The 16,020-nt window shown below is 43.9% G+C and overlaps 1 protein-coding gene across 2 annotated transcripts in view; it reads left to right on the top strand.

Moving 5' to 3' along the window:
* LOC135908771 (phosphatidylinositide phosphatase SAC2-like) overlaps positions 1 to 16,020 on the top strand; it is a 233,472-nt gene that overhangs the window by 153,376 nt on the left and 64,076 nt on the right. For both annotated transcript variants that reach the window (XM_065440613.1, XM_065440612.1), the window contains exon 13: positions 13,223 to 13,465. In XM_065440613.1, coding sequence (XP_065296685.1) covers positions 13,223 to 13,465 — 243 coding nt within the window. The remainder of the gene's footprint in view (positions 1 to 13,222; positions 13,466 to 16,020) is intronic.

Genomic DNA, 16,020 nt, shown 5'->3' with positions numbered 1-16,020 from the left:
CTTCATTGCTGTTTGGTTCTGTCGTTCTTCTGCGGAGTTTACCTTTTCATGTAATGTTATCTTGTCTGGGAGACCCAATGCTAGATCAGCTGGGAGCCACATGCTTACCTCGAGGGCTGCGAAGCTGGGGTTGCAGCCTAGTGCCACTATGTGCGAGTTGTTATGGTGTGTGGCTGCTGCTTCCAGGGCGCACTTCCACCCACACTTGAAATCTGGTACATCGAGAGGAATTGCTTCATGTCTCTGATTGCTCTTTTTGCCAATGTATTCACCTGCGAGTGGTATGGAGAGAGAAAGCTCAGCTTTATGTTATTTTCCTTTGCCCACTCTGCAATTCTCTTACTGTGAAATGCTGCACCATTGTCAGCGAACAAAACTTCCATGTTTTGAAACATTCGTCTCTTAAGCAGTTCAATGACCATGTTGACATCTTCTTTGCTGGCTTTTACTGTTACTATTCTCATGCATTCATCAATAGCAATGAGAAATGACTGTCTTTTTGATGCCTTCTTTTTTCTTTTGCAATTGAGCAAAGTCCAAGTGCACCACTTCATAAGGCACAGTGGAATGTTTCGATACAACCATCTTGTTCCCACAGGGTCTATATTTTGCCTTATTTATCTGGCACTTTTTAATGTCTGAATGTACTGTCTAATCTCTTCTTTCATGTGCTCCCACGTAAATCTTTTTGACACCTTCCAATAGATTTTCCAAAATCCATCATATCTACCAGAGTCAGGACTGTCGTAATAAAATTGCAACACATTGGGTATGCTTGTTGCTGGAACTTGAAGCCATCCATTGTGTAGCTGCAAATCTTCAGCACCCTTCCACAATCTCAGGTAGTTAACATACTGAGTCGGTCTTTCTGTTTGCATATGCAACCTTGATAAGGCATCTGCATCGGGAACTTTCTCCCCTGGCCTATGAGAAACATCAAGCATGAATTGCTAGATGTCTTCGATCCAACATGCAAGTCTGCCTTTTGGTTGGGTAAACTTCAGAGGGTGGCTGAGTGCTTGATTATCAGTAAATAATTTAAAGTGATGGCATGCTAAGCAGGCGCAGAAATAACGCAATGCCATGACCACTGCCAATGCTTTCTTCTCTATTGTTGGATAATTTTCTTGCGTCTGGGTAAATGTGTAAGAGTAGTATGCTATGCCCTTCAGCTGTTGGCTCACAGTCTCTCTGGGGTGTCTCTGGTAAAATACAGCACCGGTGCCGTAGTAAGAAGCATCCGTGCTAAGCTCAAATGATAATGTGAAGTCAGGAAGGTGTAGTACCAGGCCAGATGAGATAATTTGTACTAGATCATTGTAAACATGTTCACATTCATCTGACCACATAAAAGGTACTCTTCTTCGTAAGTAAAGTCGAACAGTTCATTCTCATGGTGTAGTCAAGTATAAATGCTCGGAAATGTCCAACGAGACCGAAGGAAACACTAACTGAAGGCTTCGTTAACTGGGATATCCGTTGAACTGATTTCTCTTTTGTACCCTTTGTTCCGGCTTCAAATATTCTTCCAAGAAAGATAACATTCCTTTTATAAAATCAACTTTTATGGTCGTTTATCTTCAACTTTGCTTGACTGAAAGCCTCAAGGACCTTAGTGAGGTGGTTGTGGTGTTCTGTTGTTCGTGAGCATATTATTATGTCATCTATATAGGCATTACACAAGATGCCAATAAAGTCTTTCAAAACTTTGTTCATTGTTTTCTGAACCCAAGCTCCAGAATTCTTCACTTCACTTCACTTCACTTCACTTTATTACCTTAAAGGCCCCCAGGATTGGGGGTATTACATAAGGGGTGGGTAACTAATAAAATAAATTATATACACAAGGGAAAGATGTTTAGGTACAAGTTTGCTTGCTGGTAAATGTGTTAATTATACAGTTCAAAAACGTGGATGGGCAGGTGTCGTGCGGAAGGCCGTTCCAGTCCGAGGCTGAACGTGGGAAGAATGATGAGGCAAAAGTGGTAGTGTGCGCACGTGGACAGGCGACTTGAAGGGGATGACCAATGCGGAGTGAAATGTGTGCAGGAGGACTGATGTAGGGTGGATGATGAAGTGAGCTGTAAAAGAACCTATGAAATAAGTACATAGTAGCGATACGACGCCAACAAGCCAGGGTTGTTAAGCCGGATTCTGTTTTTAATGATGATATACTGACATTATATGAATCGCATGAATGAATGAATCTTGTGACGCGGTTCTGTACTGATTCTAGACAGTTTGTTAGATATTTTTGGTTAGGGCTCCAGATGGCACAGGCATATTCCAGCTTAGAGCGTACGAGTTACTTGTATGCAAGCAATTTTAGGTTTGGTGACGCTAGACGTATATGACGTATTAGGAAACCAAGGCTTCTGTTAGCAGATGATATCACTCTAGTGACATGCGCGTTCCAGGTTAGATCGTTAGACAATGTTATGCCTAGGTATTTGTAAGACTGTGTTAATGCTATTGTGACGTGCGAGATTGTATAAGGGAACAGGAGAGGATTACGTTTTCGATGAAATGACGCGAGTTTGCATTTAACGGGGTTTAGTTCCATGAGCCATTGGTTACACCAGTCCTGGACGCAAGTTAAATCACCTTGGAGAGTTAGTTGATCAGAGGGGTTACTCATTGTGCGATATATAACACAGTAGTTCCACTTCACAGTACTTCCACCCATATGGAAGCCCGTCGTATTCATATATTTCAAAGGATGTCTCAAAAGCTTCAGTGAGTGGCACTTGCCAATACCCCTTACACAAATCGAGTCTTGAGAACCAAGTACACCCTCCTGTTTTGTTGATGATGTCGTCTACGCGAGGCATCAGAAAGGGGAACAGCTCGGTTTGTCGATTCACGAGACAATAATCTGTGCAAAGGCAAAATGACCCATCTTCCTTTGTAACTATTGGGATTGGAGATGCGAAAGGTGGCATTGAGGGTCTGATGATCTTAGCGATCTATCAATCAGGTGATAGAAAAATGTGCGGAATATAACGAACCTTTATATATAGCTTTCATTGATTGCGAGAAAGCGTTTGATTCAGTCGAAACCTCAGCAGTCATGGAGGCATTGCAGAATCAGGGTGTAGACAAGCCGTATGTAAAAATACTGAAAGATATCTATAGCGGCTCCACAGCCACCATAGTCCTCCATAAAGAAAGCAACAAGATCCCAATAAAGAAAGGTGTCAGGCAGGGAGATACGATCTCTCCAATGCTATTCACAGCCTGTTTACAGGAGGTATTCAGAGACCTGGATTGGGAAGAATTGGGGATAAGAGTTAATGGAGAATACCTTACTAACTTGCGATTCGCTGATGATATTGCCTTGCTTAGTAACTCAGGGGACCAACTGAATGCATGCTCACTGACCTGGAGAAGCAAAGCCGAAGGGTGGGTCTAAAAATTAATCTGCAGAAAACTAAAGTAATGTTTAACAGTCTCGGAAGAGAACAGCAGTTTACGATAGGTAGTGAGGCACTGGAAGTGGTAAGGGAATACATCTACTTAGGACAGGTAGTGACTGCGGTTCCGGATCATGAGACTGAAATAATCAGAAGAATGAGAATGGGCCGGGGTGCGTTTGGCAGGCATTCTCAGATCATGAACAGCAGGTTGCCATTATCCCTCAAGAGAAAAGTTTATAACAGCTGTGTCTTACCAGTACTCACGTATGGGGCAGAAACCTGGAGGCTTACGAAAAGGGTTCTACTCAAATTGAGGACGACGCAACGAGCTATGGAAAGAAGAATGATGGGTGTAACGTTAAGGGATAAGAAAAGAGCAGATTGGGTGAGGGAACAAACGCGAGTTAATGATATCTTAGTTGAAATCAAGAAAAGAAATGGGCATGGGCAGGACACGTAATGAGGAGGGAAGATAACCGATGGCCATTAAGAGTTACGGAATGGATTCCAAGGGAAGGGAAACGTAGCAGGGGGTGGCAGAAAGTTAGGTGGGCGGATGAGATTAAGAAGTTTGCAGGGACAACATGGCCACAATTAGCACGTGACCGGGGTAGTTGGAGAAGTATGGGAGAGGCCTTTGCCCTGCAGTGGGCGTAACCAGGCTGATGATGATGATGATGATGATGATGATGATGATGATCGTAGCGTCTAACATTTTCTGCAATTCTTGCTTTAGCCAGACCTTTTTTTTATGTGTTGTACTGTATGGCTTTCTTCTAACTGGTATTGTGTCGTGAAGTAAAAATAGCACTTCTATGGTGATTGCAGGTGAAGGATAAGCTTCAACACAGAGAAGTTCTGGGTATAACGATAATACATCTGTGGCATTGTGGAACCATCTAGGTGTTCTTTCTGTGGGTGATTTTGCTTCAATTGTTCTCTCACATTCCATGAAATATCCACATGGAAACATTTCATATCTGGTCTAGACAGAATAGACATATATTCAACTTCCTCCATGACGAATGCCTCCAGCACCAACTTTTTATTGTTTAAGGGACCCTTAAACAATTTTGACAATTTTGTACAAACATATTGAGTCATTAGGGATGGCCCTTCTGATCATTAATTGATGCAGCTAAGTGCTCTGCATAAAGCATGTAATTTATTATAAGGTTGTAAAAAATGTATCTCGCTACCAATCGCAGCACACCACTTGCCTGATTGTTTAGCTGTCCATAACCAAGTGACGCAAGGTGACCATATGATGCCAGTAGGGCGAGCTATCCAATTAGCTGCCCAGAGAGCATCATCGATAATTTTTCCAACTTTAGGGTGAACAATTGTTCGTAATAGCTGCAATGTTAGTTAATTTGTTTCTATAAAAAAGAAGGTAACAGAAAGAGAATGTACAAGGAGAATTTATCACTACACTCAAGCACTTCCGGTGCACAGCAAGTGTTGTCTGCTTGTGTTACAACGTGCTCCGTGTTGACGCGAGCTGCGCTGTCTGTGTTGGTCTCAATCTGTCTTTTCAAGAACACCATGGTTTGCCCTTGGGTTCTGGGCTGCAAATGTAGCAATCGGTGACATGTCAAGCTGTGATATTTCTTCACTCTGCAAGTCAAACATGCAAGCAGAGTGGCTGCAGCGCAGGTTTTAGGTATTCGATCGGCACTCGCATCAACGCATTTGCGGCCATCATTTCACGCCGGAGGATTATTATATACCACAATAGTGTTTTGCAAGTCCTGTATTCGGTTGGCGCTATCTTCTACAGCTCTTGAGGAAGCACATGCTGCTGGTGGGGAGTTTGGAGAGGCTTCGCACGCTGGCTCCAAAACAACCGGAAGTAGACAACACGATGTCCCATCATTACGCAGAGCCAGTGAAGGCAAAGCTTAGCCCCGATCACTCGGCGAACGAGTTGAGAAGAAAAAGCATGGCTATCGAGGAGGGTAACTTGTAATCGTCCATAGCTCTCTTAATATGAGACGCTTCACACAAAGTGTGGTGTGAATGTTTTACTGTAGCTGTACGCTACATGTCTACAAAGTTTGTCCAAACCATTTCAGGGACCCTTTAAATTCTACTCTTATACATGCCCATTTCTGCATACACCTTACTGTGCCATCATAACTGTGTACTTTCACAGCATGGCCTGAGTGAATTGCACTATTCTCGACAAGGCATCGATTGATAAGGCTAACAGAAGCTCTGGTATCTAAGTATGTTAACATTTTGTCGTTTTACATGTGTCATGTCATGTCACCTGTTTTGTCTGTGTCATGAAGTACGCTAGCCTTCGTCAAATATACAGCCTCATCTTCAATCATTAGGTGGGGCTGTGAATCCTCACTTACTCGTTTTTCCTGTATCACGTTTGACTTGTCCGGCATAGCAGCACTGCTTCTAAAGACCTGTCTTGGTGAAGGGCGGTGTTATGCAGGGAACTATCATTGACTGAATGGCATGATTCTTGGAAACGACATTGCGGTAATCTGTTGACAAAACACCTTTCAGTGCATGCAGCACTTCATCAAGCATCATTGCTCATCCCTTGCCATGCCATGGAGTATAAAAGGTACCATAGAAGATTCTGGTAGGGCAGGTTTGCAAATTTGAAAAAGTCTCCTCCTCTCAAAAAAGTAATCCAAAAGACTGCCAGAGTGGCATTGGAAGAATATTGTCCTGTCCCAACAGTCTACAGCATTACAGTAAAAGCTCGTTAATTCGAATTACGCGGGGATGCTACGAAAATTTCAATTATGCAAAACTCGAACTGGTGAAAGAGAGAAAAAATCGCCCCATTAAAGTGTGTATATAGTCCGACGTAGCGTGAGTGCACACGCACACTCACTATGTCACGTTGGCGAGGATAATGTCTATTGGCGCAGCCAACATAACGGACGTGACCAATGCGGTCTGACATGCCTGACGTCGATATGACTGTTGCTCCATCCGTGCGTTGCACTGACTGCGCCGACCCACAATGCATGGTGCGGAGAAAAAAGGTGCCCACACTGCTTTGCTCATGGCCGCAGACAGCCATTCAAAGTCTTCAAAGCGGCATGCAGGTTGGGGATCGTTCTTGCGCATGCTCCAAAGAGAGCAGTCGATGGCACGCACGTCGAAGTCTAGAGGGGACGACGTTTCGGCTGGCACCGCCCAAGTGATGTGCGTGACTGGCCACAAGCGATGCGCACTGAAAACATCGGGCTATAAAGGCACCTTTACGCCCCAAGAACAAGCGCTGCACTCTAAAATGCACTCGTGAAACACACCACAACCTGCTGTGACATTGGTCTCTGTTGTACTTTCGTAGCTGCACCGGCTGCACGCTGCTGAGTTCCGCTACACGTACTGGTGGTGGCGACACATGTATCTCAGCAATGCTGAGATACGTCGCTGAGATACGTGTAATAATGCGTGTAAACTCCCAAGATATAACATGGCTGGTCAGGCACGAATGCGTCTCTCTACAGTCAGGCCTAAACAAAGGGCCACAGATGAAAAAAGCAAAGCAGCGTGGCCCGTGCGGCGTCGCCAGCATCGCCAACTTACTTTTGCACACTAGCAATCTCTCCATCTATGATGGCGCAGCGTTCGAATTATCAGTGGCGGTGCAAATTTCAGTGTGAATTAGCAGGACGCTTTACATAGTGCTTTCAATACATTGTTAGACGGACTATGGCGGCTACTTCGAATTATCTGAAATTTCAAATTAACGAGTTATGAATTAAAGAGCTTTTACTGTACTTTCAAAAGCTGTTGTATAAAGCACCGACCAGGAGCTCCATGGGTCCCTTATGTGGTCTCTGGTACTCAAGTCGTGCCATTTACGTACATTTCCAGTCAAATATGTTCACATATTCAGCACTTTATCTTCATCGTCCTTCAATTCATTGTGCTGGCATGCGTACTCGTAAAAATGCATTCATGTCAAAGTGAAACCTGTTGCACCTTCAAGAATGCCTGATAGCACGAGAGCTTCACACCTCCTATGAATTGCAGTGATTGCTTGGCTCAAAAGACCCATGAGCTGCTGTTGCTGCTGTAACTGCGATGCTTGAAGCCGCAATACTTCTGTCTAAGATGTCACTGGTGATTCCAGTGAAAGTTGATTTCTAGTAACTCCTTGGGTGGTAGGCCATAAAAATAGTCTATCAAAATCATCCAGCCTAATATCTGTTCTCGCACTGTGTCTGGAGAAAAGCTCTGCGGTGGTCAGCTTTGTCTTTGCCGCAACAAAGCCAAATATTTTTGCTGCCTTGGGATGACCATGGAGACTCACCTGGCTGTCATCTTGAAATTGGTAGCTCTCCAGGTGAGCCTGGCTGTTCTTCTCCACTGTTGTTAGCTCGATCCACATGGTCATTCTCCGGCTGCGCCTAATGTAATGTTCTCACACATCACCAGATACTCAGACAGATAATGCCATGATTTTATTCATTTAATTTAATTTAATTTATTTACTCTCAAGGCCATACAGGCATTACAGAGAGGAGTGGCAATAGAAAAAAAACAATGGCTAATGAGGCAGCACATGGTCACAGATAGCCATGTGCTGCCTGACTTGAACACAATCTGCTCGATCTCTTCTTTTTCGTCTTCTATGTCCGCTCAGACCCATCATAGCGCAGCTTCTAACAACACTGCTGCCTTATCCGGTGTTGTGGCTATCATAGTCACATAGTCGATAGCAGTGTTGCCTGCCGGGCACTAAAACTACGTCCACCTCTAGAGGCAGCTGCTGCCCGAGGAGTGTTGTTTGATAAGCTAGTCACTAGCAGCTGTATATGCATCCCTTCCCCATTCATCATCATCATCATTATCAGCCTGGTTACGCCCACTGCAGGGCAAAGGCCTCTCCCATATTTCTCCAACAACTCCGGTCATGTACTAATTGTGGCCATGCCGTCCCTGCAAACTTCTTAATCTCATCCGCCCACCTAACTTTCTGCCGTCCCCTGCTACGCTTCCCTTCCCTTGGAATCCAGTCCGTAACCCTTAATGACCATCGGTTATCTTCCCTCCTCATTACATGTCCTACCCATGCCCATTTCTTTTTCTTGATTTCAACTAAGATGTCATTAACTCGCGTTTGTTCCCTGACCCAATCTGCTCTTTTCTTATCCCTTAACGTTACACCTATCATTCTTCTTTCCATAGCTCGTTGCGTCGTCCTCAATTTGAGTAGAACCCTTTTCGTAAGCCTCCAGGTTTCTGCCCCGTAGGTGAGTACTGGTAAGACACAGCTATTATACACTTTTCTCTTGAGGGATAATGGCAACCTGCTGTTCATGATCTGAGAATGCCTGCCAAACGCACCCCAGCCCATTCTTATTCTTCTGATTATTTCTGTCTCATGATCCGGATCTGCAGTCACTACCTGCCCTAAGTAGATGTATTCCCTTACGACTTCCAGTGCCTCGCTGCCTATTGTAAACTGCTGTTCTCTTCCGAGACTGTTAAACATTACTTTAGATTTCTGCAGATTAATTTTTAGACCCACTCTTCTACTTTGCCTCTCCAGGTCAGTGAGCATGCATTGCAGTTGGTCCCCTGAGTTACTAAGCAAGGCAATATCATCAGCGAATCGCAAGTTACTAAGGTATTCTCCATTAACTTTTATTCCCATTTCTTCCCAATCCAGGTCTCTGAATACCTCCTGTAAACACGCTGTGAATAGCATTGGAGAGATCGTATCTCCCTGCCATACGCCTTTCTTTATTGGGATTTTGTTGCTTTCATTATGGAGGACTATGGTGGCTGTGGAGCCGCTATAGATATTTTTCAGTATGTTTACATATGGCTCGTCTACACCCTGATTCCGTAATGCCTCCATGACTGCTGAGGTTTCGACAGAATCAAATGGTTTCTCGTAATCAATGAAAGCTATATATAAGGGTTGGTTATATTCCGCACATTTCTCTATCACCTGATTGATAGTGTGAATATGATCTATTGTTGAGTAGCCTTTACGGAATCCTGCCTGGTCCTTTGCTTGACAGAAGTCTAAGGTGTTCCTGATTCTATTTGCGATTACCTTAGTAAATAGTTTGTAGGCAACGGACAGTAAGCTGATTGGTCTATAATTTTTCAAGTCTTTGGCGTCACCTTTCTTATGGATTAGGATTATGTTAGCGTTTTTCCAAGATTCCGGTACGCTCGACGTTATGAGGCATTGCGTATACAGGGTGGCCAGTTTCTCTAGAACAATCTGCCCACCATCCTTCAACAAATCTGCCGTTACCTGATCCTCCCCAGCTGCCTTCCCCCTTTGCATATCTCCCAAGGCTTTCTTTACTTCTTCCGGCGTTACCTGTGGGATTTCAAATTCCTCTAGACTATTTTCTCTTCCATTATCGTCGGGGGTGGCACTGGTACTGTACAAATCTCTATAGAACTCCTCAGCCACTTGTACTATCTCATCCATGTTAGTAATGATATTGCCGGCTTTGTCTCTTAACGCATACATCTGATTCTTGCCAATTCCTAGTTTCTTCTTCACTGTTTTTAGGCTTCCTCCGTTCCTGAGAGCATGTTCAATTCTATCCATATTATACTTCCTTATGTCAGCTGTCTTACGCTTGTTGATTAACTTCGAAAGTTCTGCCAGTTCTATTCTAGCTGTAGGGTTAGAGGCTTTCATACATTGGCGTTTCTTGATCAGATCTTTCGTCTCCTGCGATAGTTTACTGGTATCCTGCCTAACGGCGTTACCACCGACTTCCATTGCACACTCCTTAATGATGTCCACAAGATTGTCGTTCATTGCTTCAACACTAAGGTCCTCTTCCTGAGTTAAAGCCGGATACCTGTTCTGTAGCTTGATCTGGAATTGCTCTATTTTCCCTCTTACCGCTAACTCATTGATCGGCTTCTTATGTACCAGTTTCTTCCGTTCCCTTCTCAGGTCTAGGCTAATTCGAGTTCTTACCATCCTGTGGTCACTGCAGCGCACCTTGCCGAGCACGTCCACATCTTTTATTATGCCAGGGTTAGCGCAGAGTATGAAGTCTATTTCATTTCTAGTCTCACCGTTCCGGCCCCTCCACGTCCACTTTCAGCTATCCCGTTTGCGGAAGAAGGTATTCATTATCCTCATATTATTCTGTTCCGCAAACTCTACCAATAACTCCCCCCTAATATTCCTTTTGCCTATGCCATATTCCCCCACTGCCTTGTCTCCAGCCTCCTTTTTGCCTACATTGGCATTAAAGTCACCCATTAGTATAGTGTATTTAGTTTTCACTCTACCCATCGCCGATTCCACGTCTTCATAGAAGCTTTCGACTTCCTGGTCATCATGACTGGATGTAGGGGCGTAGACCTGTATAATCTTCATTTTGTACCTCTTATTAAGTTTCACAACAAGACCTGCCACCCTCTCATTAATGCTATAGAATTCCTTCCCCATTATCAACTTCATAAAACTGAATTTCAAAACTAGATTGATGAACTTCCGGAGCCAGACATGGTTGGCGGAGAATTAAATGTGCACAGCACTTTGTGGAGAGACTCCTGTTGCAATGGAAAAGGGCGCTTAATAGGAAATTTCCTCTTTTCCTCTGATGCATGCTTACTCAATAAGGAGCCGACATACTATAGCGTTGCACACAAAATGTACTCCTCAATTGACTTGAGCATAGTATCCAGCACACTCATGCCATACCTTGATTGGAACATTATTAACCTCTACAGAACTGACCACTTCCCAATAGTCTTAAATCTTATAAAATAGGCTGAATGCTCCCCACATGTTTCCCGATGGAAGGTTGAATCAGTGAATTATAGAGTTTTCTATGCAGATTTCAAATATATCGTTACTTTTTGTGTAGCTATTGTAGTTTTTGAGTTACGTGTTGCACAATGGAAAAATAGTAACACTGAAATGGTGGGTGTAGTTACCCCTTTATTGTCGAGTGTTTTCTACAAGCAACATACCAGAAAATATTTTTTTTTTCTTGGCGAGTTTCAGTATTGAGTACGAATTTTCTGGCTAAATGTCGTTGGCCAACACTGCATGACAGGCGGAAAGGGTCATTTGTTGATATATAGTAGGGACACTGGACGAGGAAGAAGTTTGGCACACGGCTCACTGTCTTTTAAAAGCTAGGTCAGAGAAGACAGGCAGATGCAAGTTATCCAGCTGCAGTGGTGTCGCAAATGTGATGTAAAGCAAATGAAATGTACACCTATGGTTCACATATGATGACAGCTGTCTATACGAATTGAAAATGGAGCCTTAGGTCACTTGGGGTAAAGCCCACTTCCAGTTTCCTGTCTGCGGTTTCTCCCTTCTCATAAAAACATTTCTGCAATATATTTTTGTCTTTTTGTTGATTATGCTTATTCTTGATGTCTTTTGCACATTTATATGAAAAATAAACATTTTTTCTGGGTATTTATATGTCTCGTCCCTAAAGGGTTAGATGATATAAAGTGAGTGACCCTATTTTGGATCGACTCTATCTTGTTAACGAGGTACTTCTGATGAGGAGACCAGACTGCTGAGGTGAATTATAGCTGCAATTGAATGAAAGTTATATAGGCTAATTTACATACATTTGAGTTATAATGATGTAAATTACAGCACAACTAGCCAAGCGTTTTAGATGCCTTAGCACAAATGGTAGTTATGTGCTCCTTCCAGGAGAGAGTAGGAGCTCAACTGATTCCTACGTAGGTGAATGAAGAAGCATGAGGTAACACTATATTATTTATAGAATAAGGGAAGCTAGATGTAGAGTGTTTACGACTGAACAAAACTACCTTGCTTTTAGTTGAGTAAAGGATCATTAGCCATTCCTTGCACCAGGAGTTAATAGTGTTAAGATCGTTTTGAAGGTTAAGATGGTCACTGGCATTTTTAATAACCCAGTAGACAATACAGTCATTGGCGAAGATCCTTATACTGAAAGTTATGTTAGTGCTATGTCATTAATGCAAATTAAAAATAGTAAGAGACCCAGGACGCCACCCTGTGGTACACCAGATATTAAGTCACAGAGGGAAGAAGAAAAGTTACTTACCACTGTGAATTAAAGGTGACAAGATAAAAAGTTTCTAATCCATGACAAAGTTAAACTGTCAGTTCTAAGAGCTGATAATTTTTCAATAAGACAGCAATGTGCTACACAGTCAAATGCATTGGAGTAGTCTAGAAATCATATCTTGGTATATCTTGTCCAATATGTAACCATACTGACTCCAAGCAACGGTGCTTACCTAGCTTTCATTGTTGAACGGAATTGAGCAGGTCACTTGCCTGCAAAAGCACTGTGTCCGTGTACACTATACAGTCCAGTCTTTTGCACTGTTCGGTTTCCTTCAACAGGTCACTCAATTTTTGGAACACATCACCAAGAGTATGAAAAGGTGCTGCCACTATCACCTTACCAAACAGAGCTACCATAGCTAATGTGTGCCATGCTTTCCTGAGGTCACTGTGCAGAGGCGCCTACATACAATGCAACCGACACTATGCATGAGACATGTATAGGGTTGGGAAGGGAGGCGAGCATGGTGACCACAGATAAATATTGTAGAAGGCGCATTATCACCTACGCATCTGTTATCGTTATTGCAAGAAGTATTGTAATGCTTTTATATACAAGGCTACTTCATGGCATGTGGCTGCTCTTTCTGTCCTCTTCCTGGATTGAATCTGTCCTGACTTCCTTTCACAGAAACCTAAATTTGTTGACTCTGATGGCTTTAAGCTCGGAGGTCATTTGTTGTATGAGACAGGTTTCTTTTCACTGAGCACAGGCAGTTATAGCTTACCTACTTTATTGCAGGTACTATGTGAACCGGTTCAAGGATGCTTACCGGCAAGCCACTATTGACCTGATGTTGGGCAATCCAATCACAGAAGACTTTATGGCAGTCAGCCCAGAGCAGGATGATGAGCCTGTTCTGGAAATGCAAGACCAGGAGCACCAAGAGCATGTCAAGCAGTTGATAGAGCACTGCAAGAAGATGCTGATTCCTGAGAGTGAGGTGGTGCTAGGAGGATGGGCTCTCATTGATGCAGACCCTGTGTAAGTGGCCATGCCCTTTTCTGTGTGTGAATGATTATGTCTGGTGCTTTTCTGTCATGATTAGGCATTTTCCATAAGGTCCCCATAGCCTTGCACAGCTATGACTGAATTGTTGCCAACCCTTAAATTTGGCATTTGTTTCTAGCCATTGCAGCAGCAGTAGAAGGGTAATAAAACGCAGTTAGTGCAGTACATTCAACTTCCAGTAATTCAACCACGACCGATGAAATTGACAGAATTAGCCAGAATGTCGAATCAAAGGGGAACTGGGCTTTTGCATCACGAGAAATGGCCAAACAATTGATTTTTTGAAAATCACATTTTCAATTTCTGTAACCTTTCTTTTTTCTGTCTGATTCCGAAATATCATCACCGAAATCCATGTAAAAATGCTCTAAAAATTTTGTGCCAGACAAGGTGGCGAAAAATTTCGTGGAAATCATGAAAGAACAGCGTTTTTCCAGCTACATTATCTCTAGAACAGCGCAGCCAAAAGCCACCATCTTGGTCTTATATTAGCTATGGTAGCTCTGTTCAGGAGGGTGATAGTGGCAGCACCTTTTTATGCTCTCATTTCTCAGTCTTTAAATTTGCCGCTTCAGCTATCTCTTCCATACAGAAACAAGCGTACAGAAGCAAACAATTGAAGGTTATTCTAAATTCTCTAATTGGCCGCACCTGCCACGTGACCCCAGCACAGTTCGCCATTGGTCCGGGGCTTGTTCCATCGCAGAAGCATCTGCTCTTCACATCTCGTGAGCTCTCGACGTCTCGACCACTATGATCGCGACGAGTGGTGTCAAAACAGGCGCGCCGTGGACATTGCAGAAGCGCAGTCGACCCCTTTGCTACTGGACGTCTCGAGCCCACAGCTAAGCATTCCAAGCATTGGTGGTACGGGCTTCGTGACCAAGCACTTTGCACACGGAAGCCTCGGACATATGGATAAGCCTTTCGAGCATCGGTGCTTCAGACTTCGCTTGCAAGTTTACTTCTAAGCACATTGTGCAGGCAATCCTCCGACCTACGGCTAAGCCTTTTGAGCATCGGCACTGTGACCCACCACATCGCACACGGAATCCTCTGGACCTGCGACCATGCACATTGTTTACTCTTTGGACCCACAGCTAGGCATCTCGCACATTGGCGCATACGACTCGGCAGTCAAGAACATCACGCGTGAAGTCCTCAGGCCTACGGCACCTTGGGCTCCGTGACCAAACACATGGCACACTGAAGTTGGACTTTTATTTTATATATTGATGCGAAAGCATGAAATGGCTCATTGAGTGAAAAATCCGGTGTCTGTAGCTGCAAAACAGGACTTAAATTCCCATTGGCTGTGACACCACGGCACAAGCACGCCTTGATAAAGCAGAGCAAGTGAAAGAGAACACCTACTGCCTCAGTAGCACACAAGGTGTTGCATGAGGTGAGAGGGCATTGCTGTGATGCCTTGTCACCCTCACTCTCGAAAGTCTGTGTCATCCATGCGTTCTTTGTCCGCGCATGCTCTTTCCTGCATTTTAACTGGGCCTCAGTAAGGCCAAATCAAAATGTGCCAAGCGTATCAGCGCAATCGCTTGCCAGCGAGGAGTTCATAATTCGAAGGACTGCTCAATGGCGTTAAATTGGACAGTAATGCTTTCGCATTCCCAACTCATAACAAGTACTTAGGCATCCTTTTTTTTAGATTTCTTTTTAAGTTTATTTTTCTTGGGCACAGTTTCTGGAACTACAGTGCAGGTCAAGACTTCCTCACTTTTTTGGTTTGACTATTTCTATTCATTGAGGCCCAAAGTGTGTGTCTAATGTGAAGGTGCCAAGAAAGTGCAGAAGGGGGGAAGGGGAGGACAAGAATGTCGCATTTAGCTATGCTCACAATATCAAAAAAACCTTCCACTGAATTCCGTAAGCTCTCCAGGCCCTCAAAATGTTCGACGGAGAAAAAATCTATACAATACAATGTTCTAAAAATATAATAGCTGGTGAAAACATTAGGCCACAAGAACACAGCTTAACCCTCCACAAAAGTGTTGGCTTGCAATGCATGCATGTTTCAGCTTGTGGAGTTCTTGTATATCACAGGAGTGCCGAACACCGTGAGCTCAAGCCACAGCGCCACATAAGCTGTCACGTCACGTCACATAATCTAGCATGCCACACTCATGCCGCAAAAGGGGGGGCATCGAGCGCTGTGCAGGCGTGAGAACACACAGCATTGACCTATGTTGGCGGAAACTATTTGTCTCCGGCGGCACCCAACGCTGCAAGAACGCCCGGTCCCGGGCCAGTGCGGGAATCAAAGTGCTCCCACGCCAAGGGCGAAAAGCACAGACAGTGGTGCCGCTAGCATGTCACTGCAAGAAGATGGTTCTCCGCAACACACCGCTAGGAAAAGTCCCCGCAGCTATGCTGCTTGCTCTCATGATAACGAATGGGCCCACTCAGAAGAGCTCGGGCAGTTTTTGTTGGCTTGGTATTGCGATAAGTGCTTCTCAGTGCCATACGTGTACGTACTGTGCGATGTCCCAAAGAGATCTTCCTCGCACTCA

The sequence above is a fragment of the Dermacentor albipictus genome, chromosome 1 (assembly GCF_038994185.2).
Source record: "Dermacentor albipictus isolate Rhodes 1998 colony chromosome 1, USDA_Dalb.pri_finalv2, whole genome shotgun sequence".
NCBI classification, from domain to species: Eukaryota; Metazoa; Arthropoda; class Arachnida; order Ixodida; family Ixodidae; genus Dermacentor; species Dermacentor albipictus.
The sequence above is the reverse complement of the archived record's forward strand: the minus strand, read 5'-3'. Positions and strand labels throughout refer to the sequence as shown.